At 45.8% G+C, this 27,843-nt stretch overlaps 1 protein-coding gene across 1 annotated transcript; it reads right to left on the reverse strand.

Moving 5' to 3' along the window:
* LOC142571003 (uncharacterized) lies at positions 1-26,946 on the reverse strand. The gene is made up of 6 exons (XM_075679302.1): positions 26,817-26,946; positions 24,847-24,953; positions 20,002-20,067; positions 3,435-3,509; positions 2,019-2,072; positions 1-102 (listed from the first exon to the last, which is right to left on the reverse strand). The coding sequence occupies exons 1-6, from the start codon at positions 26,911-26,913 to the stop codon at positions 1-3; spliced, it is 501 nt and encodes a 166-aa protein (XP_075535417.1). The 5' UTR covers positions 26,914-26,946.
* Between the last annotated feature and the right edge of the window lie 897 nt (positions 26,947-27,843).

A 27,843-nucleotide genomic window follows, 5' to 3' on the forward strand; every position in this document is an offset into this window, starting at 1 on the left:
TTATTGACTCGGAGGCACCAGATTGACAGCTTTCAGAAAATGGCGGATTGCTCCATTTGCTACAGAAGCATCCAGGGGAAGCATGTCGCCCCGGAGACACATCTGGAAGGAAAAGACGAGATGTGATAGGGAATATTAAGTACAAAATAAAGTAGTCGATATAACTTAGCCCGAGCAGGCGGTGTCGAATCCAGGCCGTGGCGGCCGCATTTCGATGGGGGGCGAAATGAAAGAACGCCCGTGTGCCACGCATTGGGCGCAGGTTACAGGACTTTAAGGGGTCAAAATCATTCTGGAGCCCCCCGCTAAGGCATGCCTCGTAATCATATCGCGCTTTTGGCCCCTATATCTTCTGAAAATTTTCAATCATAAATAAAAGAGAGAAGTACCTCGTAATGACGCATAATGAACTCAATCATGGGAAGCCAACAAGCAAAGACACTAAGGAAAACATGCGGGAAATTACTCTTAATTATTATTTGAACTCAGAAAATTATAAATATAATGACAATTAAAGTGGATGAAAAACAACTTGCCGCAGGTGGGGAACGATCCCATGTATTCGGATTACGCGTGCGATGCTCTAACGAAAAGAGCTGCCGTGGCGCGGTTTCCCCATCCACTTTCTTGGGTACTTATGTATTACTACTAGAACTAACCTGGGGAGAGTTAGCCAGCGCCACCACACACAAATCTTGGAGGTGGATGTGAAACATCCTTTACGCCGCAAGCGGCACGGGTGCGTGATCTTTCTAGGTGAAGACAACTGGTCAGTAAATCATTATATATATATATATATATATATATATATATATCGCTGCAGATGAATTTTGATGACCTGGGGTTGTTTAACGAGCGCTTTTAATTTTGAGTACCAGTGCGTTTTCACATGTTAGCCCCCTTCAGAATGCGGCTGCCACTGCGGCCACTGAAGCCACCCCCTCGAGCTCCGCAGCATAATGCCATATCCACTGGGACCACCAGATGGCTTGGCCAGGCGCTTTCACTTAGCATTTATCTAGGGCCAAGACTGGCTGGCATCTGCTCTTACGAACTGTTTTAGTGCATAGAGGAGCTTATTCTTATCATTATAATAAAATTAGTCCTCTTAGTTTAACAGGTAACGCGTGGACCATAGGCTGCTCGATTAAATAGCCAGAAGCTCTCTGGAATACCTAAGCCCGCCAGAGAAGCCATAATTAGTCCCACACTGCGGAGTTTGTCAAAGGAACATTTATCATACTTCATTCCCTCAATAGTCAACTACTATGCACAGTGCAAGGGCTAATTATATTAGTAGTGAATTTAAATCCACTCTTTGATATCGCGCCGCTGGAGCTATAGAGGTGCAAGAGTGATAGAAGTGATGGTTACTTGGAGATTTATGTTTCTGGTTACTTTGTCTATCAGGGGACACATGATCAAGCTGACTACTCAAGGCTTTTGTGCTGTGCTGGGGCCACGCACATTGCTGTTATAGATCCAGCCACGTATGAATGCGCACTATCACTAAGCGCTACATATGCTCTGGTGTTTTATGAGCATAGAGAACGAATAAACTTTTTGCGCAAGGAAAGCGAAAACATAGCACCCAAAACATTGAAAGTCCAATGATAACATCAATTAATCACCTTCGTGTACTACGTGATCTGTGTTGAGGTTACATCAGTGCTTTTGTTTTACCAGGCTGTTTAAACGGATTGCTAGTTTAACGGGTTCTGACGGGCTCCTCTCACCTGGGAGGACCCCTTCAGGCGTTACTTTTTGTCCTGTCTTCCTAAGCGTAATCATGCGCTTAAACTAAATGAATTCAATTTAAAGAAAGCTTTATCTTCCTACGCCACCTTATCCTTACAGAAGAAACCATCTGGAAAATGACGGCCTTCAGCACTAGCAATATAAATATGGTACCACATTTATCAAGGTATTCATATGCTACGAACATTAGATAAAACAAGCTTTAATTGTTTATTCAACATATTCATGCGCCGCTAAGGCAGAGATGTGTCTTTGCTTACATTCGTATGCTGCATCAGTTGCATGAACTCCTCTTTCTCGAAAATGAATATTTCCTGGAAGGTAACGAAAGATACAGACAGGTGCAGATAGTGCCTATATATTTTATCACTGTTGACCTTCTATGAAAAAGCAATATTGTTCATCGTTACGGTGGATGATGACACGATTCATCAGTTGTGCATGTTTGATGTGACCTGATACGCCTGGGCCATTGTGATAATTCATTGCGTATCACAGCTAGTAGGACATAGCATACGCTAGGGTACGACATGTATGTTTTCATTTGAACCTTTTCTGTTTTTCTTGCAAATACCGCATAAACTACCTAACCTGTCTTTCAGGTAGGTATTTATTCTGAATTGACGAGACTTGAATTCAAGCACTCGTGCATCAAATGAGGGAATCGATCATTTGTGCGGTTGCACATATCATTATGTTTTCCCGTTCCCTTTACTTTTGGAAGGATTTCAATAGTGGAGCTGGTACAAGAAAACAGGCCACACGTTCTCTCTATTGACTCTCTATTGGTTGGTTGTATCTTGATAGAGAGTCATCGGCAGGCATGCCGTCCTCTGGCACCTTGACAGTGCAGCAGGTTTAGCACTGCATGACGTGGTTTCCGCGAAATCGACTTTCTGGGCATGGCCAACACTAGCAGTTGGCTAGCTGTTGATTTGAAGCACTTCTTATTGTCCTGGCTCCCCCTAGCGATCTCGACACATGGTGAGCGCCTATACTCACAGATGTCATTATCAAATGCATTCTGTTGGCTGGCAATTTCTCCCACGTGACCATCTTAGATGGACTGGTACTCGCTTGAAATATTTTAGGCTTTTCGGCCACCATATAGTGGTACCGTTCTGTTCGGCACTTCCTTCCGTTAGGTGATATTTTCTACTGTCAGTCTATGCTCCCTCTTTACAGGCATTAACGTCACTGCGCTGGCTTACCATAGCGCAGTGTTTTATCTTATATGTGATGAAGTACAGAGAATACGCCAGTGAACGTATTGTGACAGTATTTGTAGCTCGATAACAAATAGCAGAGATGGGCTCACTGTCATGGCTTTCTCGGTACAAATGGCTCGTTCTTGAGAATCTGTTTTTCACTGCAGCACGAGTGAGGCTTGCTTGCGAATGTTATCTATTCTCGGTAGTGCTGCGTGTATATCAGGGATCAGAATTAGGGGGGACACCTACTGCCCTCACGAGAAGAAAGAAGCCGAAAATGGCTGTGCTTAAACTGGCTGACGACATGGGACAGAAGTCCCTCGGGACTAGCATATATTCCAGTATCTCGTTCACAATGTAGAGGAAAGAAATGTCATGTAAAGCCTACAATACACAAAACTAAAAGTAGCACTAAAGCGAAAGCTAAAAACACCCTCAGCGAGGATGTTCTAAACTTGTACTTACTGGCTTTACTGCATAGAGTGTCACCGTGCCTTTTACTATGCAATCCCGCACGGCTCTTCTGAAGTCCATGTTACTCTGCAGCAAACAATGTCCGATTCGTAAAATCATTAACGGTCCTTTAGCATCAGTTGAGAATTGAGACGCCAGGCGCAGAAAAAAATAAAGCTGCTTTCACATTAGCCAGCAATAAGACAAGAAAAAACAAAGCTGTGAAAATATTATGAGGCTTCTTTTTACTTATTTATTGTCATAAAACGGTATCGAACTCAGGAGACTCATTCCAATGCACATGTTCACGCTGAAAGCGGACGCCAGAAACTCAATAACTCTTGCAGAGTACGGGGCGCCGCAATGTAATCCACGTCAGTCATTTGCGATCCCGAAGTGCCATTTAAGAGCGAAAATTCCATGAAAGCTCTCATTCAATTTCAGATCCAGAAATAGAAATAAGTGATTTGTTTAAACATTCAAGAAAATATGTCTCAATAGCACACATCATTCAGGAGAACTTCGACGTTCAGCGGTGTCAGTATTCCTAAGTACCAATTCTATGGATGATATATGAGCGAAAGTGTTTGTTACTCTTTATGTGTGGATATAACTCAAAATATTCATGACCCTAAAGAACGTGTGACTATTCCATAGAGGCCATATTGCTCCTGGCGATCTTAAAGTTCCAAAGCCGACGCCAGACGACGCACTTCATGCATAGCTCTTCATGGCGTCCTCAAAAAGGCAAAGTTATTCCACGGAGAATTCTCATATTGGTGAAGTTGAATTTAAAATGGCCGATTTATCATCACTGAGTATTCATCAATTGGCCCGTATTTATATTTCCTTTGTATAAACAATGTCTTTATTTGTAATGTTGATCACCCTACTGAATGACTCGCAAACTGGGCTAATAAGCATTTCATTCTTGCTACAGGTTCTTTCTATATATATATTTGTGTTGCTCCTAGGGCCACCTCTACTGACATTATTGTCGGTGCTTGCGTGAACTATGTTCTGTACCGGCCAACCAGCAAGACAGCGGCAGAAGCCGCGGGAAAAACCGTAGGACGTGGCAAAAACAGCTTCGTTTTAGCGTTGTGGCAGAAACGATGGCAGATGATCGTCCATGTGAAATATAACTTTTGGGCCTTCAGAAACCTTATGCACACGTCAACAGGCACATCCTGTGCCCATTTCATTGCCAATCCCAATACCATATGATAACTGTATGTGTTATTGTGATCACAGCGCCGCAGTGAAAACCACGTAGTAATCACAACTATCCTAGTACCCTGCTGCAGCTAGGTTTCAATAGCTAGGAACCAAACGGAAGCACTCGACACGAAAGTGTCTGTTACGGATGAGGGCTTTAAATCTCATCTAGCTAAGGCTATATATACCTCCTATGTAGATGCAGTAAGGATAAAATCAGACGAATTCGGGCTGGTGCTCGCAACCGAATATGCAGCTTTAGAAGAGGAAGATGAATATAACATAGACGTAATGAATGAAATCGTAACTAAGCAGCCATTGAAGTAGGCAGTAAGACACCAATGCAAACAGTTGGCAAAGTCTCATAAGTAACAATTGACCTAAAAAAGAAACGACAAAGCATGAAAGTGTCCCATTCAAGAAGTCAGACAGAATTCGTTCAACTGTCCAAATTGATCAAGAAGAAGAAAGTAAAGAATATCCGAAATTAAAACGTAGGAAATATGGACGAACAAGTACAATATGGCCGCAACATGAAATCAATGAGAAGAAAACATGGTATAGAACAAGGCAAGATGTATGGACTGAAAGCAAGCCGGCGAATGTAATCGGCAAATTCGACGACATAGTAAAAGCAGGAGAAAAATCCTACATTGACCTGCACGGTACCCAGAGCAGCCATGTTACTGTTATCCGACGTAGTGGTGAACAAGATACAGAGGCCCCTTCTATAATAAGCGATGAAGTTTAAAGGACCTTGTAAGACATAATACTGAGAAAACAGAGAGGACAAGATCGAATAGCCGTGAATTCAAACGAATATGGAGGAGATATCATGCTTCAAAAGCTCGTGGCCTTTTATACTCAAACCCTCACAACTTCAAGTGTACCAGATAGCTAGAAGAATGCGAAAATTATACTAATCCACGCCAAGGCAGACATTTAAAAAATGAAGAATTATGGACATTTTAGGCTGCTTTCAGTATTCCATATAATGTTTACCCAGATAATTCTCAATACAATCAGGGCAACACTTGACTTCGCTTCAAGAAGACACAGTGCTCTTCCACTCTGTGAAGAAGGATGACCACCGAAGCTGTGTATGTGGGCTCCTTAATGGTGAACTGCACCACCGCCGCGGGTCGGCCCGGCATTGCACTATCTTCGGGATCGGCGCACGTATGAGGAGTGCTTAACTCCTGCTTCAGCTCCGCCGCGGGTTGGGCCGGTATTACACTGTCTTCGGGATCGGTGCACGTATGGGGAGTGCTTGACGCCTGCTGCACCTCCGCCGTGGGTCGGCCCGGCATTGCACTTTCTTCGGGATCGGGGCCCACGTATGGGGAGTTTTTTGCTTACCGCGCCAACGGCACGAAAATTTCCTTGGTCGGTAGAGATATACAGCTTCGTTGCAAAAAAAAAGAGGCTGCCTTCAAGAATGGATATTCTGCAATGAATTACACCCATGTCATCAACCAGGTAATCGAGAAATCTGTTGAGTGCAGTCAACTTCACTACACTAGTTTTATTGATTACGAAAAGGTATTTCATTGAGTAGAGATGCCAGAAGTCATAGAGGGATCCCGTAATCAAGGAGTACATGAGTCATACGTGAATATCTTGGGAAATATATAGAAAGACTCCATAGCTGCCTTGGTTCTCCACATGATATCAAGAAAGGGGTCAGGCATGGGCACACAATCACTCCAATGCTATTCACTGCAGACTTGTAAGAATTATTCAAGCTATTAGAGTGAGAATGATCAGGAGTGAGGATCAACGTCAAGTATCTCAGCAACCTAAGGTTTTCAGATGACATTGTTCTGTTCAGCAGGACTGGGAACAAATTATATAAACATATTGCGGACCTTAACAGACAAAGTGTAAGAGTCGGGTCGATGAATGGCATGCAGAAAACAAACATATTGTTCAAAAGCTCGGCAAGGGAACAAGACTTCAGGATCGCCAGTCAGCCTCTAGACTCCGTAAAAGTATTTCGTCTATCCTGGTCAATTACTCACAGGGTACCCTGACCATGAGATGAAAATTTACAGAAAAATAAAAAATGGGTTGGTGTGCATATAGCAGAAATTACCAATTCCTGAGTGGGAGCTTGCCACTGTCATTAAACAGAAAAGTCCACAATCACTGCATTACACCGATGCTAATACATAGGGTAGAAACTTGCAGGTTAGAAAGAAGCTCTAAAAAAGTTGCGAACAGCTCAAAGAACGATGGAACGAAAATGACAGGCGTAACGCTATGAGATAGGAAGAGAGCGGTGCGGGTCCCAAAGCAAACAAGGATAGCCCGAGCTAACATTAAAAGAAAAAAAATTACCGACGATTACGTTACTTCCTAATGCGAAATTTGAGCGCAGCAAATAAGCTGTTTCACCTTTTCGATAGATTGAGGCAAAGAAATCGAGCAACACATGTGTGCGCTATCACAGAATTTTTTTTTTATTTTTTACACGTATTCCTTTAACAAAGACTCCACTAGGTAAGCTTCTGCTTCGGCGGCACGCACCTCTGGATTCTGACGGCGACGGCGCTGGGCCTCTGCTCTGGCAGCTCGTTTAGCAGCAGCAGCAGCAGCAGCAGGCGGAGGACTTCCATCGGTCGTCTCGCTCATGGCTCAGAAAGAACTGGCAGATAATTTCGCAGTGGCGAACGGCAGCGGCAATTTCGGCTCGGGCGGTGCACATATACAGATCCGCCGCCACCGATCTGGCTCTCTGATTGCCACCGCACAGGGGTTGCATTGGAGGAGGAGCGAAGAAAGGAATTAAGTTCGAGCCGGCGCTTTGACAACCGGAGACTCGCAGGAAGAGGGGGGAGGGGGGGGCGTGTACACCTAGCGGCAAACGATGGGGGCAGAAGCGCGCGCAGCAAGCGGACAACACGATAAAGGGAGGAGGGAAGAGATAGCAGCGACTGACTGATGCCGCTGACGCCGATAGTGAGTCAACCCCAGCTGCGGAGTTGGTTTCAGGGACAACGCCGCCGATGCCGACACAAACAATATGATACCCTCGCTTCCGCAGCGCTAAGAACCAGGTCTAGCCGTGGGAAGGTGGTCACGTATTCGTCGACGTGCCGGGGCCTACGTGAAATAACCGGCGCGTCGGCAACTGAAGAGCACCCTATCCGCCACACATGAACAAGGGGGGGGGACCCTTTCCTCCTCTTTCTGCATGGCGGCGACGGTGTTCTATGCAGTCACGTTATCTTGACTCTCTAGCGGCGTCAGCGGCATCCAGCGGTATCAGTCGGTCGCTGCTAGCGCTGGGGGGATGAAAGGGGGGCGGAGCTGGTTACGAGGCCGACGACGACGCGAAACCCAGGAACGGACGCCAAAGAGCTGCGCTCTAAAAAACTCAGTGCCCTACACAATGTGTGAAGAAGCATGACCACCGAAGCTGTGTATGTGGGCCCCTTAATGGCGAACTGCAACTCTGCCGCGGGTCGGCCCGGCATTGAACTATCTTCGGAGTCCGCCCACGTAGGGGAGTGCATAACGCCTGCTTCAGCTCCACCATGGGTCGGCCCGGCATTGCACTATCTTCGGGATCAGCCCACGTATGGGGAGTGCTTAACGCCTGCTTCACCTCCGCCGCGGGTCGGCCCGGCATTTCACTATCCCGGGGATCGGCTTACGTATGATAAATATTTTCTAACCACGCCAAGACATGAAAATTGCCTTGGACAGAATAGGTATACAGCTTCGCCGTAAAAAATGGAGCTGCGATTAACAAGGTCATACAAGTACAAGGTCACAGGGCATGAAGACAAGCGAGAGCAAGAGTCCCTCACAATGTTCGGAGCGACTGCTACAGCGCACCAACAGTTTGGCTGGTGCTCCACCGCTTGACGAACTGTACGACTGGAGACTGCAGGCGATCTCTCGCAGACTCTGGTTGGAAGGCTGGTTGACGAGAGCCGAAGACGTGTTAATTAGAGGTCTCCTCATGCGTTGGCGCTTGACTGGATCCCTCCAACAGCGGTTGTCCTCCCGTACGTTGACCTCCGAAGCAAGCCAACACATCTTCCTTGCACCTTTCCTTAGCTGCGTCTGCCTGCCGAAGTAGTCTTTTCACCTTCTGTAGGCTGAACGAGGCAGGCGAGCTGATTTTTGCCAATTTGCTGAGCGCTCTTTTCTAGCACTTGTTTATTCATCGGTGTTGGTCTTCCCTATTTTTCTTCACTGCACGTGCGACACCGGCCATCTCGCGCTCCCACGCTCGAGCACGTTCGCAACCGCGAGCAGAGCTCGCTCGCGCTGGTACGTCGTCACACTAGGTTCACTTTATGCTGCCGACTGGGCAGTCGGGATAGCTATTTCATCACATTTGCCCGCAAGAATGGATTTATGGAGAACACATCCCGTTAATGCAATGAAGTTTTCACTGGACGTCAGAAATGCCTTTTTCAAAATTACGATTTATTTGTTTTTAGAACACTTATGCACGTGCAGTTCAGTATACACTATATACTGTGCTAGAACAATAACACATCATATTAAAAAAGGTAACAAAATATGTAATGTGAGCTTTGTTCCTAAGTGCTTATCGCACCCAAGAGCTCAGGTGCATTGGGCAGTGAGGGACTTCTTCAATTTTCTCGGGGACCTCATGAACTTTGGCTGAGATAGTCTGCCCCCACATTCGTTGCTGCAGGGATATAACGAAGAGAGAAATCGTATTCTCGTAGAAGCAGGTTCCAGCGAAGAATGCATGCATTGAAGCGCTTAGCCAGCCTGGTGGCCCGTTTCTAGCGTGAAACATCGACCGTGCAAAAAGACCTAAAATTTCTTGATTCTCGATACTACTCTAAGCATCCCCGCTCTGAGGCAAAGTATCCTACTTCCCTTGCCAACAGTTTTCTGCTGTCGTACGTTGTTGGATGTAACATTGTGTCAGGTTCTCAGAGAAGCACAGCACTTAAACATTGCTCTAACGGGTCCGTTCTCAAGACAAATTCGCGTGTAAGATCGTGAGCACTGAGCACCGGTACTTTGGAAAACGCTCATTTCATTTTCTCAAGAGCAGTTCGGTGTTTACCTCTTCAAATTACTTTGTTTGGTGCTCGTTCTTATTATCATTAACGGGTAGGTTAGCAGGGAGCAATGTGGTATGAATTCTCGGTAATATGCTGCAAGATCTAGTAGGACTGTACGCGCTTTTTAGTCCTTGGTGGGCGAACATTCTTGATTTTTTTCTACAGTGTGGTTCACAGGCTTAATTATACCTTGGTCTATTTCGTTACCACGAAAGTGAATGGAACAAAATTCAGGCTGTGCTTTCAAAGGCTTGATTGTCAAATTGGCGTCTTTAACTCAGGAAAACAGCATTTGAAGTGCGTTCAAGTGCTCTTCCCATGAGTCGGTTGCCACTAATATGTCAGCAATGTAATTAAAAATGCTCGGTAAACCCTTTACTGCATACCTTATGTGTCTCGTGAAGGCTACTGGTCCTGTTTTCAGCCCGAAGAGGCTGTACCTGAATTGGTATAGACTTGATGGTGCGGAGAATGCCATGATGGGCGTACTCTTCGACATGGGGGTTTGCCAATACCCTTTTACAAAATCTATTTTTGAAAAGTATGTCTTTTGGGACGCATTCATAAACATGGCGTCTATTCTGGGTATTGATTCAGAGTCGTCTCGTAGTATTTTGATCACTAGAAAAGCAACACAAAGTCGGATTGTGTTGCCTGGCTTTCTAATCACAACTTTTGGTGACGTATATTGTGACACGTACTTTTCGATAGTTCCTTGCGGAAGCATTTCATACATCTCATTATCCACAGCCTTATGAACTGCATAGGATATAGGGTATGGTTTCAGCTGAATAGTTGCTTCAGTTGCCCTGTGTAAATGACATTCTTGAAGCTTATTTCGGCCTGGCTGATCGGAAAATATGCCTACAAAAACGAAATGACCTCCCTCAGCGCTTCTGTTGCCCAAGTGGTAATTCCTGGTAGACTTGTACATCAGTGCACTTTTATGCCTAAGCTATAGGCACAAATGGAATACCCTCGCTTTCGATTCCTTCTTTTAAGCTGCCTTTCCTGAACACGCTGTTGAAATTCGCCACTGAAGGATGTTGTCTCGATTTTCGTAATGTTTTAACAGGTTTATATGAAACAAGCGTTTCTTCGTACCCACGTCAACTAAGTGCTCCACTTCATTTTTCCATTCCTTGATTGCGAAAGGTCCTTTCTATTCAATTAAATGCTTGGATTTTTTTAGTAAGTAACAGGGTGAAAACCTTGCCGCCGGCATTGTGCTCTCGAGGACGGCTCTTTGCATCGTAGTGGACCTTCTGGCTCTTTTTAGTTTGACTCAACTCTTAATGTGCTGTTTCGCAGGTCTCCTGAAGGCGATTTCGCAAGTCCACAACATATTCATAAGCAGTTCTTGTTTCCATCTCAAGCGTCTCCTTTGTCCAGGATTCTTTCAACACTGGCACAGGACCTCCGACTTAGCAGCTATATAACAACTCGAACGGAGAGAATTCGAAGTTCGCTTGTAGAGCCTCCCGACATGCGAAAAGGAGGGCAATCGGATATCTGTCCCAGTGCTTTGGCTGCTCTTGACACATCCGACAGAGCATTCGTTTCAGCGTCCAATTGAATTTCTCAACGAAGCCATTGTACATATGATGATATGGGGTTGTAGTAATCTGATACATAGAGAGTAGGCGGCTGATCTCTGCCATTAAGTCAGCGGTAAATGTCCGGACCCGCTCACTTACTCCCGAGGCTAGCCAACCCTTGAAAACATTTGTAGCAACCCTTCAGCTATCACTTTGGTTTCTATTGTTGGCGAAGCCACATCATCAGCATACCGTGTAACAAAATCTACCATTGTGAGAATACTACAGCGAAGTTCTTAAGGGCTATTTTCCCGTCTATTGTTTCTGCGTGTAGAAAAAAATCCTGAAGATAGTGCAATGGCGGGCCGATCCGTGGCAGAGATGAAGCAGCCGTTAAGCACTTTCCATACATGGGCCCATTCCGAAGATAGTGCAGTACCGGGTCGATCCGCGGCGGAGTTGAAGCATGCGCTGAGCAATCCCCATACGTGGGCCGATCTCGAAGGTAGTGCAATGCCGGGCCGATCTGCGCCGGAGGTGAAGCAGGCGTTAAGCACTCCCTATACGTAGGCCGATTCCGAAGATAGTGCATTAAGGGGCCCGCATACACAGCTTCGCTGGTCAGCCTGGTCAACTGAGTTTTTATTTGTTCCTGCTCTCAGAATAAGGCTTAAACGTACGGCCCCATAATATCGATGTCAACGCTCTTAAATAGCGTGATAATAACAGGTATGTCGTTCAGAGGTGCCCATGGGACAAGATTAGAATGTTTCTCTGGCATATATCGCACGACCTGACTAATATGCCTATGTCTTGACTGATGCCTGGTCATTAGAACTCGGCGGTTACTTTGTAGTCCTTTTAATTCTATGGCGACGCGCGAGGCAACCTTCATGTCCTAGCTTGAGCGCTGTCAATATATAGGTTCTCGGTACTACGAGCTGCTTCACTTGATTTCCTGATGGAAATTGTGTTTTCTGTAAAGCATAACTTTTCTGACAACAGATTTGAGAATGTCGAGCATGGGATGCAAATCGTATTCCCGATGTGCCAGAGCACTTCCGAAGTGTACCACCCTGCCTCTCGTGTTCGATAAATTGTCGGTCTGGTTGGCTCATATTTGCTAAAGGGACAGCAAGGAGATCACTGATCCTACCTGGCTGTTTTGCATAGGGCACTTGATAGGACTAATCAGACATACAGGTTTCTCTTGACTCGCGGGCTTCATCTTCAGACTAGAGGTGTTCTTGTGCATCCTCTTTTTTCCGGACAGACAGTTTTTCATGTTTCATGCCGGCACTTGGGACTTCCGTCAAATATTGGCTGCGCGTCAATCCAATTGTCTACCGGAGATACTCCGGTGTTACCGAGGACGAGATGGCAATGGGTTATTCATACATTTGGCTACGACATTTCCGTAGAAGAACTGTGTCTCGACCTCAGTTTTAGCCTCTGGAAAGTAATGCAAGGCTGTGTCCATCTGGAACACAGGGCATCTCTTACCAGTAAAACTTTCACTTGATACAAGATCCTTGCGGACAATCACCGTGTTACAGCCTGTAGCTCGAAGAACACTAATGATTCCATTCGTCCCTTCTTCGCCGGTAAGTAACCGATAGATGGGCCATGTTTCCCCAGTGCTTTATTCACGAACAGATTTTTTCCCCGTTTCTAGCGTGCCAAATGCTTCTTCTCCATCTTGAGGGTTTATCATGCAGGAGGCTTGAGCGGCCCCGCTCCGGCTTAGCGAACAGTTGTCAGCGCGGTGCCCAAACAGTCCGCATTTCTCACAGGCCACTGAAATATTAGGTTTGCCATCTCACGGCGATCAGCCGCACTGTGTTCTAGTTGGTTACACAGCTCCATGTTTCTTTCTTCACCAAAATTCAGACTTCCTTTCGGGACGTTAACTTCTCTGCCGGTAGAAACGTTCTCATCGACGCCAGAAGCTAGTCTAGGTCCTACAGTTCTTTTTTCGTGTGCGTCTTGGCAATTATCTGTTGTAACTACTACTTCTTTCAGTGAAGAACAATTCCTTTCCATGAGGAAAACGACCAGACCATTGTCGACGCGGTTGATGTACTGCTCTACTATAATTTTCTCTCTCAAAACCTCGATTAAATTCTCGATTCTGGGTCTTTTAATCCCTCTGCCGAAGTATCCCGACAGCTTTGCTGGAAATTCGCGGAGTGTTTCTCCATCTTCAGGCACAACACCTCTGAACCTCTCATGGTAGCCTTCACTATTGTAATGAAACTCTTGCATAAAGCTCAACTTCAGCTTGTCCTAATCAAAGTACTCATCTGGAGATATTTTATCTATAACAGTTACGAGATTCCCCGAAAGGCAAAGACTAAAAGCAGAAACGCATTTTTCTTTAGGCCACTCTGGGACGGGTAGCGAGGCGCTCGAATCTCTGAATGTAAGCGTCTAAGCCATCTCTTTTTTTTTTCATTGACGACATATGCTTGTGAGGGCTGATTAGCTCATTGGCTGGCGCTGTCACCCGTTCCTCGGCCAGGACACTGGCATTATACAAAGGACGTGGCGCGCAAAGCTCTCCAAGGCGCAAATTTTGTGCAAAACTTCGCGCTCTAGCTCAAGACTGTGTCTATTGGCTTCAGGTGCCTGCATGTGCCTGCGCTCTCTCGTCACGCACTTTCTTTGCTCCCTCCTCTGCCAATACCCGAAGTTCCGCCCCTTTCAAGCAGAGCGTTGCATTGGCCGCAATTAATTTATTCATATCCATTTTCCTTGCAGCCCTCAGCTACGATCTTTGACTGCGCTAGCTCCGACCTTAATTAATCACAGAGAAATACTCCGTCGCAGACCCCATTGTTACAAAGCGGTTCCTGTAGCAGGCTTAATTCTGTGAGTCAGAGACGCCTCCGACGGCAGCAAGGAAAGAGCGGTAACAATCACCGCTCACAAACATATATTTAAACATACAAAATCAAGCTACAAGTGCACAAGGAACGGGGGAAAGCGAGACCAACCATCTCTACACAAGGTTCAGAGCGACTACCGCAGCGCACCCGCAGTTTGACTGGTGTTGCGTCACGTACGAGCGGAGACGGCAGGCGAGCTCTCGCAGACTCTGGTTGGTCGGCTGGTTGACCGGAGGTCCCTTCATGCGTTGGCGCGCGATCTGCTCTCTGCGACAGCGGTTGGCCTCCAGAACGTTGACGTCCGACGCAAGCCAACGCGCCTTCCTTGCTCTTTTCAGCTCCGCCTGCCTCCCGACGTGGTGAATGAGCCACTCGTTTATCTTATTTTTACCGCTTCGGTGAGCGCTCTTTTGTAGCATTTGCTTATTCATCGCTGTTGGTTTTCCTTATATTTCTTCACTGCACGTGGGACATTTGCCATTTCGCGTTTCCTCACTCGAGTGCGTGCGCAACCACGCGGAATGTTTGCTCCCGCTGGTACATCTGGACACTAGGTCCAGTTGGGCTAGCCACTGTATCGCACCCATGTTTTTTTTTAAATCTTAAGCTACCTTTTTTCGTCTTAGAAGCAATAATTTACGCTCTTAGAATTAAAATATTCGTATCATGTGCAACTCCTACTAGGAAGCTCTTTAAAAAAGCGGATTGTTTCTAGTGAATTCTTGCATAATTTTAGGCTTCATCATCTCAATGAGCTAAAGACGCCTATAAGGGGAGTGATCCGAGAAATCCTGCTATTCTAGAAAACAATGACAAAAGCTATAGCACCCGTATTCCTGCAGCAATTCAATCCTTGCTAATCAAAGAATGGCAAGCAAATTGTCCGCTTACGTCGGACAGGTTTGTTAGTTGGCCACCAGTTGCGTGAGCATTGTGATTTACTATAAGTTTATGATAAACTTAATATATATAAGAACGTGATGGGTTCTTTTAAAATTTTTATGTAACTCGCTCTTCCTTTTCATTTCATTACCGGATGCACTATTTGGTAGAAGCAAAACGACGTAATAGGGGTGCACATTTATTATTAGTCAAAATTCTGTGCTTGGCTTGTCATTTGAAAGCGCAGTTTTAATTTAGTGTTATAGAGATGCGTTAAATCTTGGAATATACAGTGCTATGCTTTCTTTTGCCCTTTGTCATGTAGATTTGTACAGGGCGTCTCACACAATTTTTGCGAGAGATCTAAAACAATGGTAAGCCGCAGCTAAAGGAAACTAATTGCAGATGGTTTTCCGTCATGTGGTGCTCCTTAAAGTATTTTTTTACATTCAACTTAATTACTTAATTAGCTATGATGAATTATGAAAAAAATATAACATTGACTTTAGCGCCAAGTGCGTTTCGTTGTATTGTAGAGCGGGTTCAGACATGGACCGATCCAATTTTTTTTGCCAACGTACAGGGCTCACGGAATGAATCGTGACAGGCAGCGTTTAGTAGAACTCCGCATATGTGCAAGGTACTCGAGAGAACCATATCATGTCGCCGGGAATCTGGTCACCACAGGTGACGCGGACTTCGACCTAAGTGCACGCGCCAAAATTAACGTCGATGCGACACGAACTGCAGCGGGTGGAAACGAAAGTATGCGCATTATAGTTAGCCCTAAATTGACGCGTTTCATTCCGTGAGCACTGTGCATGCTGCGTGGTGCTTTCGGCGTTCAGAGAAAGCCCGCGAAATATGAAAGGAAACCACGTGGCTGCGCGCCTGCGCTAACGTTTTAAGTAAAGATCCGCCTGCGTTTACCCAAATACCGCACAAGCTATATACCCCTCTAATGCAGGGGTCACGTGAGCGCTCTATTCGAGTCACGCACCTCGCCGATATCGTAGATGACGTCACAATCGTCTTCGCCATTAGAGCGCGTGAATCGAGGCGCAGTGCCTCCCACATATGTTGCTGCTTCCTTTTGCTAAATAGAGCAAGCATCGGTGAATTCTGGCTCGTTAAACTTTCATTTTTATATTCAGGGGGTGAAAAACTCTAACAATTCACTGAAAGCTGACTTTTTCTTAAGGGCTGCAGCTGCCCTTTAATTAGTCACCGGCTTTCGTGCCGGCCATCAGAGCAGGGCACGGACTCTCAGCACTTGCGGCGTTTCCTGAGCGGAGCGCTCGAAAAGATGGCCCACTATATTGTTCCTCTTCGTTACGATAGTCACAGATGGACTTATCTTTTTCGGGTGAACTCCTTTTACCGTCTAACAAATGTTATCGCTCACCGCGGGATGCGCCCGCATGTATCCGAAGTTTTTCGACCGGCAGAGCAGATTTCGACGATCGCCGACTGTGTTAGCGGCTATCGTTGTGCCGTAAGTGTAGCCTGTTTTTGGGCACAGGTTAGCCCAATTAAAGTTATTTTCGCCATTCACAGTATTGCTGCTTTGTTCTTTGTCGTCACTACTACCTGACAATATTAATAAATGCATATTGCGTGTTTCTCGTGGCCGATGCGCGCTGGCGCCCCGACGAAGACGACGAACGTTCTCTGGCTCTCGAGCTGCCGGCTGAACTAGCCAGCGCTGTAGTTACCCTTTGTCAAGCCAAAATTGATAACGGGGAGGCATGTTACTAGTGGCAAGGGTTACGACGGAGTGTGGCACAGAGATGTCGCGTGCCAGGAGGACATCACGAATAGGTTCGACGACATAGTCGCCACCAGGCATGATTGCCGTTGATACCAATTCGACGAAGGTTAGGGCTTTTGAAGGTAAGCGAACAAACGCTGTAGTGCAGAGGGTGTTCGGTTGTTCAGGGCAAATGTTTGAAAGGAGAGGAAGCTCGAGGCACAGCGTACATGTGGAACAGTCCATGAGGGCAGAATGCGTCGTCAGAAAGCCGAGCCCGAAGATTAGGTCATGAGGGCAACTGGTCAGCACGGTGAACCGGGCTGGAACTTGGCGGCCAGCAATTCCTATGCGAGCGGTGTACATACCCCTGACGGCAACAGTGACGCCATTGGCGATGCGCAGGGCTCGAGTGATGGCAGGCGTGAGAACGTTTTTGCGGCGACGACATAGGTTAGCGCTCATTATGGGCACTTGGGCTCCAGTATCAATTAATGCCGTCAACGGAACACCATCTACGCTTACTTCAATTAGGTTTGTGTTGGTGAGGAGCGTCAATGGAGGATTTGGGCAGGACGAACGTGATGCAGCACTACCTCCTAGAGCTGCATGGCCTAGATTCCCGTCCGGGATGGTCCATAATTGGTACGTGACGAATAGCGGCGTGACTGACTGGGACGACGGGGACCGACGGCGCTGAGGTGACGGCGAGCGAGCAGGACGACTGACATCGACGGATACGTGAGAGGTAGGAGGCATACGGCGAGGCGAGCAACGCCGCAGGTTGGCATATGGGCGAGTAGACTGGGAAAGGGAGCTCGAATACGGCGACGTCCAGGAGGTGCGGCAGTGACGAGCAACGTAGCCAATGCGGTGGCAACGGAAGCATGTGGGCTTGTCGTCCGGAGTTCTCTACTCGGCAGGGCTGCGGTATCTGAGATGGGAATACAGATCACCGTGAGGCGGAGTAGTCGGCACCGGTCGGGCGTCAGGTCGGGAGACGGAGCAAGCAGCCGGAAAACCTAGGTTTGCAAATTCTTGCCGTACAACTGCCTGAATGAGGAAGATCGCTGGGGCTGGTTGGTCAATGGGAAGTTCAAGTGGGCGTGAATGGAACGGCGCAGTACTTATAGCCTCGAGTTCGCGGTGAACAATACGTGTGACGTGCTAATTAAAGGGCGGTGACGCGGTAACGTCAACGCAAGACCACGTCGCAGCCGTGTTAGTGAGCCGGGAGAACTGTGGAATGACGCGGCGGCTTTTGGCGAGCTCAAAGCGGCGGCATTTCTTGGCAATGACGTCGATGGTGGACACATTGTTGAAGGCCAAGTTGAACGCGTCATCCGCGATCCTGTTAGATACGTGGCCGACTTTATCAACCTAGGCCATTTTCTCGTCGACCTTCCGGCAAAGAGCGAGCACGTCTTCTATGTACGAGACATACTATTCAGTAGAAGGCTGAACTCTGGTAACGAGCTCTTTTCTAGCAGCCAGCTGCCGACCGGTGGCATTTTCAGAGAGATCGACGAGTTTCTCCTTGAAAGCATCCCAGCTAGAGATCTGGTCCTGGTGTGTCCGGAAGGAGACACGAGGAGCTCTGCCCAAGCAGAATAGGACATTGGCTATCACAATGGTAAAGTTCCAGCGGCTGTTTTGGCTAACACGTTCATATAGGTTGAGCCAGTCCTCAACGTCGACATTATCTTGGCCGGAGAATACGCCAGGATCGCGGCGATCGTTAGCCGTAACGTACGCTGTTGTCGGCGTCACAGGAGTAGAAGGAGACGAGGTGTCGTCACCGGGAGCCAAGGCGGAAAGCAGGACAGTGCGGCCGCTGCGGAGCTCCGTGGCGAGGACGGGAAACGGCACCCTCCGCCACATTGTCACGAAAAGGACGAATGAGTAAGACGAGCAACTATTTGCAGGTTATATTCACAACAGCGGTTGTAGCGCTGACCAGTTAGATTCACAGCGCGAGCCCAGTTCGTTCTTTCTCCTCTTTTCTCGAGTGATGGCGCCCACGCGCCTCGTTCAAACGATCAAATATCACACGCGTGTAGCAATATACTTTGTAAAACGTCTCCAGTGTTAATACTTTGTTCGCGTAAATTGGCGATCTCCCTTCAAGCAAGCTAAAACAAAAACTCGTCCGAGTCAAAGACCGCCTCGAAAAAGAAAAATTGCCGGGCGGCGTCTACAAAATGCCTTGCCAGGATCCAGGACTGCTACGTAGGCGAGGCGGGGAACACTAGAAGAAGGCTACAGCTGCACCATAGTGATGTAGCCAAAGGACACACGGTTTCCAGTGCCCTGGCAGAGCCTCACGATAGGAGTGGACACAGTATTAACCCGAATTCGGCTTCTATAATCGAATGAGAGAAAAAAGTATCATCCCGGTCGCTTCCTGAATCATTCTGCATACAATTTACTACTAACACGTTAAACTGAACACTGGGACCCCTACCTGAGTTGTACGCAAGAGCATTACGTCTTCTGACGCATATATAATAAAGACCACCATGCATTCGTTCATTGTGAACAAGGCACCCGTATTGGGCGCCGAAACGTCAATCTGTGATATTGAATTCGTTCAGTTGGCCAGCGTACATTTATTCAAGCATGTTCTTTCCTCGCCGGACGAGTTTTCGTCAAACCCTAGGCTTATATATATATATATATATATATATATATATATATATATATATATATATATATATATATATATATATATATATATATATATATATTAATTTGAATTACATATTATATTCGAACGAAGATTTCCGTCAAGCAGCCATTTCTACCGTTTCCTCAGTGCCTCTGGCAACAGTGACTTAATGCCAAATACACTCAATGAATCAATGAACAAAAGAAAATGCCTTCATGTCGAATATTTTCATGAGTATACAACTAGTCAACCCTAGCATTTTACCGCTACCTTTACATTTTACCCACGGCGAATACATGGCGGCAATTCAAAACGTAAGTTATCATGACTAATGAAAATTACGTTTGCAGTTATTTGTTTCCGTACGGCTACCCTGCAATCTTTTGCCACTAACATGTTCAATTTTATGTCTGTAAGTAGATTTATAAAATTAACATTACCTGAGTAAGAGCACCTTAGCTCATATGTAAGCGCTATCAAGCAGAAAAAAATAATTGATTATATTCACCCTCTACACCGGCTACGTATGGTAAATTCATCTATCACTGTTCCTAGATAAAATACAGGAATGTTACCTTTCGCTTTTTTGCTTCATGGTGAGCGTAGCACAAGTTTATCCCCAAGCAACTCTTTTCGGCGATCTGTAAGATCATCACCATCATCAACATCAGCCTATTTTATGTCACCTGCAAGGATCAAGGCCTCTCTTTACGATCTCTAATTACCCCTGTCTTGCGCCAACCGATTCCAACTTTTCTAATTTCCTAATTTCATTGTCCCACCCAGTCTTCTGGCGTCCTCGACTGCGCTTCTCTTCTGTTGTTACCCATTCTGTAACCCTAATGGTCCAACGGTTATCTAACCTGCGCATTACATGACCTGCCCAGCTCCATTTTTTTTTCTATTAATGTCAATTAGCATATTGGCTATACTCGTTTGCTCTCTGATCCAAACCGCTGTCTTTCCGTCACTTAACGTTATACCTAGCATTCTTCGTTCCATCGCTATTTGCGCGGTCCTTCACTTGTTCTCAAGCTTCTTTGCCAGTCTCCAAGTCTCTGCCCCATATGTCAGCACTGGTAAAATGCACTGATTTTAAAAAAAATTATGGCGTTTTAAGTGCCAAAACCACTTTCTGATTACGAGGCACGCCGTAGTGAGGGACTCCGGAAATTTGGACCACCTGGGGTTCTTTAACGTGCACCTAAATCTAAGTACATGGGCGCTTTCGCATTACGCCCCCACCGAAATGCAGCCGTCGTGGCCGGGATTCGATCCCGCGAACTCGTGCTTAGCAGCCCAACACCATAGCCACTAAGCAACCACGGCGCGTCACTGATTGTGCGCCTTCCCTTTCAGTGATAATGGCAAGCTACCAGACAGGAGCTGACAATGTCTGCCACATGCGCTCTAATCCATTTTTTTCAGTGAATTTTCTTCTCATGATTAAGGTTCCGTATGATTAATTGACCTAGGTAAACGTACTCCTTCACAGAATTTAGAGGTTGGCTCGCGATTCTGAACTCTTGTTCCCTTGCCGGGCTTTTGATCATTATTTTTTTCTTCTGCATCCACTCTTATACTTTCTCCGTTAAGGTCCTTCTGTAAGATGTGAATCAATATATGAGTCAATATATTAGGTGTATACTTTTGCGTTAATTGTGGTAATGATAATGTTGCTCATTATAAAAGAATATAACTAAATAAAGAATTGGCTGTTCAATATCGCCTCTAAGCTAATACATACAATACAACTTACTAGCACATATCAATTGAGTGGCAGAAAAGGAATGTGTCGTTTGTCACGATTTTTCGGCAAATGGCAATGCGTATATCCTTTTCGTCTACGGCGCCCTAAACTGGCACGGTCGCGCAAATGCAAGAACATTGCGCACTGTCACATGCGCAGTCTTCCTAATTTAGACAGTGGCGCGTGATGACCAGGACCAAGCAAACCACATCAGACAAAAATATCACGTGTATACCTCACAGGTAAAAAAGAAAGTACGTCGGCAAATTTAGCGGCTTCTACTAACGTCACGAGATAACAAATGTGAGCGCTCGGCTAAAACATCACTGGCCACTGAGCATACATCAAACACGTGCACAATGAAAACTGGAGTCAAAGTTTCAAAGACAACCAGTCTTTTCGATAATTAACATTAACAAAGCTAGAAACTACATTCTATAGCAAAGAACAAACAGAAAAAAGAGACATTAAGACGTTTCTGCTGTCATAAGCAGCCATTTTCACGACGAAGGAGCATAAATTTTGTAGCAGTTACATGCCTCCTATGCGCCTTGAAAACAACTGTAGTCCATGATTTGGTCTGCTCGGAGAGGCGGACGTTACATGCATAGAAATCGAAATGCATGATCCAATAAATAACAAAAATTTCCTAATTATGTTTTTAACTGATTACCTTATGGCACATATGCCAATATACAAATTCTCTCAGGTGTGACTGCAAGCCATATCCACTAGAAAAGAATTGCCTGTATGACACCATTTACGAGACATGCGTCGACAAAGCTGCGGTAAAGATGTAGTGTCATCCCAGTTACTTTCTTAGCAAAACGTCGTTTAATTCACTAAAGTACAAAAGCAACGGAAACGCCAGTACGTTTCTCCGCAAAGTTTGGGAATAATTTTATTACAACTTGTGCCATCCTGAGAATTCCTTCCAAGTGGATCCACCTTGCGAAATACTCGACTAGAATTTGTCAAGTGAAATATATGTCATCACGTTATTAGTTGAAAACAGTAGTGACTTTTGTTAATTAGTCAGTTATGCACTTCAATTCCTTGCGCAAGTAATGACCGTCTGATCGAGTAGGCCAGCTCATGGACTAGAATTGTGCTATCTGCCACAGCCAAATAAAAAAAAATCGAAAGATTGCTCACACCAACCGGTATTCTTAGCTAATAAAATCTCTATGCACTCAGCGTAAAAACATCCTCTAAACATATGTCAGGGTAAAACATATTCTCTACTCAACCAATTATTAGTGTCCTAACGAACTTCCAGAGCTTTAATATTATGAGTTGCATTGTCATTTTGAATATTACCGACATTACTGTAACTGACCTGTACGACCTCGTGTTCTCCTTCTCACCTTTGCTTTTGTAGATAAAATTCATTTTACTTTCACGCCAGCCAAACCTAACTTTCTCGCTTTAATCACTTGCTTTATGACAACAGTCAGCATTGCCTTGCTCTTTGGGCCCAGTTGTTCAATTAGCCATATTGGAATTCCATCAGTCAATGCAGTCATGGTATTAGAGACACTTTCTGCTGCGTGTTTTCTAGTGAAAGTTTCACAAGCTATATGTTGATTTCTCAGGCTGCTCTATTCTTGTGTCTTCTTGAGTCTGGAGAACGCTTTCTTTTTTGCCGAAGTTATTCTTAATAACGTCTCTGATATACCGCAACACGCTGTCTCCTTCGAAGATGTTACCTTCTCCATCAACCCTTGTAGTCATTTACGGATTTTCAGTTGGAGCTCAAAGTTCTTTTACATGGTTCGAAATTCGTTTCTGTACGCCACTGCCTTTATTGAAAATGTTAGGCACCCAACGTTCACTTTTACATTTAATTTTTTTTCTTGCACAAGCTCACTCGCCAACGTTTTCTGCAGTACGTGTTTCATCTAACGAGCACTTCTTCGTCATGAAATCCCAACTTCTTCGCTTCTGATCTGTTTGAAACGTGAGGCCTGTTTGCGCTCTTTTATACATTCATTTATTTCTTTGCTCCGCCTCTTAGGTGGTTTCCTAAAAGCTGTTTAGCAAAAATGCGCCGGCTGAGTAATGCAGAAAGGCCACGCCGTCAGAGTTACTTACGTGCAGCGAGGTCACCGGACATAATTAGGCCAATTGCAAAGAAGGAAAAGCAATGATATTCGCGCAAAATGGAACTCGAGGCCGACATTTTATTTGCGGTACCTCGTATATTGAGTGTTATCGTAAATATTGTCACCAGCAGTAGCGGACACAGTGCAAGAGAACATGCAGGCATGGACAAGAAAAATAAGTGCGCGTGCTAACTAACCCGCTCGTTAGCCAGGACTGACCACCATGTTTTGTTTTTTTTTCAGGAACCAGCTGCCCTCAACAAACGTCGTCAGTTTCCTTTGAAGGCACGTGACAAAGTGATAGAGGTGCTAGGTAGTTCTCACCCATGCTGCAGACCCTTCCTGGAAGCGGAGCCACTAGCGCAGTGCCAGTCGATACTCCAGTACTGGGGCCAGCTGAAGGATCCGGAGATGGCCACCAGAAAACAACCAAGCGCTTCAGACCACCTCAGCCGTTATGGAAAGCGCAATGACCAACCGCTACAGACGCCAGAACCCACGGATTCCGAAGTCGTTCAATGGCGACGTGTTCAAAGACGTCGGAGACTGGATGATTTCCTTCGAGCGTGCGGCCAAAGACAACGAATGGGACGGCGCGACTAAGCTCGAAAATGTCTACTTTTGCCTGAAGTACGGCGCGCGTACATGGTTTCAAAACCGTGAGGAGCAACTGATGCCGTGGCATGACTTCCCCCGTCAGCAACTAAACACCTCCACCAGTGCTGATCACTGCCAACGAGCAAAACGAGCGATCCATGCCCGTGTCTAGCTTACCATAAAAAGTGTTACCGCGTTCGTCCAAGATATGACGCGCCTCTTCCAACGAGCAGACCCAGGAATGACCGAGAACAAGATGTTGCGGCATCTGATACAAGAACTGAAGGAGCAGCAGCTCTTCGCTGTTCTTGCGCGAAGACCTCCGAAGGTTTTTCCCCGAATTTTTATATGAGGGTGTAAGTAAATATGGGGAAAACGCTTCAGCATCGAGCTTCTGCGAGCGGCAAGTGAACGCAACGTCCACTGCCACCCGCCGTGGTTGCTCAGTGGCTATGGTGTTGGGCTGCTGAGCACGTGGTCGCGGGATCGAATCCCGACAACGGCGGCCGCATTTCGATGGGGGCGAAATGGGAAAAACACCTGTTTATATAGATTTAGGTGCACGTTAAAGAACCCCAGGCGGTCAAAATTTCCGGAGTCCTCCACTACGACGTGCCCCATACTCATAACGTGGTTTTGGCACGTAAAACCCCATAATTTAATTTTAACATCCACTAGCAACATTTTCACAGCCACCGGAAGCAACGATGACAACCAACCATTGACAACTCATTCGCATGTGAATAAACGTCCCCAGCTCCCTTTTACGACACTTGACAATAGTGTACGTCGTGCAAAAGTGGCCGCGGTACAGAAATCTTGTTACTCAAGTACTAAAGCGCCAAACAGACGACACAAAAAGAGACACGGACGAGCGCTCGTTCGTGTCTCTTCTTGTGTCGTCTGTTTGGCGCGAAATATTGGTTGGCGAATTTTCCTGCAATAAATGAATACGTGTTAGCACGTACCTTTACCATCTTCGGCGTCGTCCAGGAGTAGTTCAAGAGCATGCTCTTTCCGCACTTTTGGATATACTTGCTGGCTAAAGCAGCAGCTTTGGACGCTGTCAGGATGCCTGATTGAAATTTTGCCATCAAAAGTTAAATCAGGAGCGGCCCGCGGGGTACAGGCAGTTAATTCAACACTTTCTTAGGAAATGGAAATCAATGTGAAAATAAACAGCGCACGTGCGTGAACAATTCCTCGTAGTGTCCAACGTATTAATTAAAGTACGCAAAACTGGTGCAAATTACTGGCAACACATCCTCATCAGGTCAATGGCTACGTTTTCACTTGTGTCAGTGTTAGAGAACCTACACAACTACCCTGTTTAGTGAGGTTACATATGCAAGAGGCCGCCTCTGGAGCACGTAAAATGTCAAATCTGACGAAATTCCGTGTTTTTTTTTTTTTTTGGCCACAACATGCTTGCCGTGGTCCGAGTTTTATGTGAGTTTCATCCGAGTTTATCTGAGGTTATTGGGGCTAATTGTTTAGAATTCGTTTGAGTGTTTAGCATGCGACGTTTGTTCATTCTTTCAGTATCAGCCTGCAAGCATTTTCGCATCAGTATTACTACATCTGATGCACCAATTGCGTTCTACATTTCGCTTCGCCAGTTTAGCACTTTACGTTTAGCTTGTCTGCTCCAAAACTTGTTATTCTTTCAGTATGGGAGAATTTATATATATTTTAATGCCATTAGTCTCAATTTTGTGACCATTGTATGTTGTCGACAACCACCCGAAGCGAAATGCGTCGGTGAAGCCCGGCTCTTAGCTCTACAATTATCGGCGACACTTGTGTGGCTGCGGAAGTGATATGGAGAATATCGCACACAACTCCATGAACCTCTGAGAAATCCCAATGAACATTTCGTACTCTGCAAACAAAGAATATCAGATTACCGCCGTTGTTTTCCTAAAGCACGGTTACGAGGGGAGAGCCCTCGTAAGTATGCGTCTATTCGTCATCTTCTTATGACGCTGTTACCGAAAGTGATGCTTTGCTCACCATACTTATTTTACAACCATTCGAGATAAAGAAGCGTCATAGAAAAAAATTAATTACGCGCAATCCCACCCTTACTTTCGCTCCCTCTTCACAGACGCAACATTCTCAAATCGTCGTTTTTCGCCGAGGCGAGTACCTGTTGTTCTTCGATGCGGACACGACATAGTGACGACCAATGTTCCTACTTAAACATATCAAGCCGTAATCTCACGCCAAGTCGGAACATATTATACTTTCCACTCATATAAATAACACGATACCTGTTGCAATAAATCGTGAGCCAGAACTATCTAGAACGTTATCTTGACTTGGGCTGCGTTGTGGCGTGAATTTTTAAACGTAATTCCTTACCAAACACAACCTCTTTATTACGTCGTTCTTTAACGCAAGATATTTCTGTTACGGTCGCCCAACACAATTGAATCGATATTACTTATCCTCTTGTTAGAGTGCTTGAATCATTTCATAGTGTGCATTGAATTAATAAACGAAAGTGGCACCAGGACATGGTCCTTTGCTTTATGGTTCAAGTTTTAACTGCACAATTTAACTTAAAGGTGCCAATGCGTACATATCAATTCAAACGAAAACGTTTCGACATAGCGGGCACAGAAATATTCTGTTTCTGCTATCTTTTTTTTTTCTTTTTCCAGTGCACCTTCTCGAATTAATGCTGGCCGCTCTTCTATGTGTTTGTGTTTGCGTGCGTGTGCGTACGCGCGCATGTGTATGAGTGTGTATGCGACCGTGCATGCGTGCTTGCTTGCGTACGCGCTCGGGGTACTTTATATTCACTTATGTTAAACAGTGCATTGCGAGAATTATTCTCTGGAGAAGTCATGAAACAGTGCAAGGCGGTCTTCAAGACAGTGACGCGTTGGCAACCAAATTGAGGGTGTTGTTGAAACCTGAACGGAGCGCTTACCTTGACTTTTCCCGCAGAATTCAAATCTGCTACATACTACTATTATTAGCATAAAGTTGAATAAAATAGCAACACGCCAGAATAGTACTGCATCCATTCCTTCGTTTAGTGTTGAGTTGTTCGTTGTTGCCGTGTGCGTGGGTTCGGGGTGTGCGCAGGTGCACAGAGCGCCAATTGACAAATGAAGTTCCCGAAAATGTTTTCAGCGGTTCTTTGTGCACACGATGAGGCCGTATGTTCGTGCTTTGACTCTAATCTACAATCAGGGCACGAAGCGTGATTTATACCACATATAGCCGTCAACACGGCCTTCGCTTCCTACGACTACCACACATGTGTTTGCTCAACTGCGACAGCAAGTATCCTTGATGAAGCATAATTATACAGCCCTGCGGCGCACTTGCCACGTGTGCCGGTTGAAACCTAGCGACCGTGATACGTGTTGCGTAGTCCGGGCAAAGAAGTCGAGCCTAGGTTCCTTAGAATCCCAGTAAGCTCGGCAGCCACTGCCCCATCTCGTCGTCATTGGCTTGCCATGCAGCGTAACCTGAACCGTCGATTCTCAGCGAGACTTGGAAAGTGTCAGATGCATTGAGCATGAGATCCTTGAGTCATGATACGGGACGCAAAACATGAGTCCGGGTTTGTTTATCAAACCAGAGACAAGCTAGTGAAGATAATATGGTCGCAGCAATGTAGAGCCCTGAATTGATCAATGTTGAACGACGAAGAGAAAGTTCAGTCTGGAGGCAAGCTTTCGGCAAGCGGTGTGCCTTCGCCAGAACAAGAGCTATTATCATTTGAACCCTGATGAAGGCACGTTTCCCTGCCGATGCTGTTTCCCTGCTAAGACTTCCTTTGTTCCTGCACAGCTGATTTAAACTGGGCTCATTTCACAGAAAGAGGTCATAAACGGGAGTTGTTCTGCAGCGTCCGACCTGGCTTTTCGTCTCTCATCTTCTCTTAAATGTCCTATTCAACAAAACTGCTGGAAATGCATGAAATTATTCGGCAAGGTGTCAGTGCG

Source organism: Dermacentor variabilis, chromosome 2 (assembly GCF_050947875.1).
Source record: "Dermacentor variabilis isolate Ectoservices chromosome 2, ASM5094787v1, whole genome shotgun sequence".
Lineage (NCBI taxonomy): Eukaryota > Metazoa > Arthropoda > Arachnida > Ixodida > Ixodidae > Dermacentor > Dermacentor variabilis.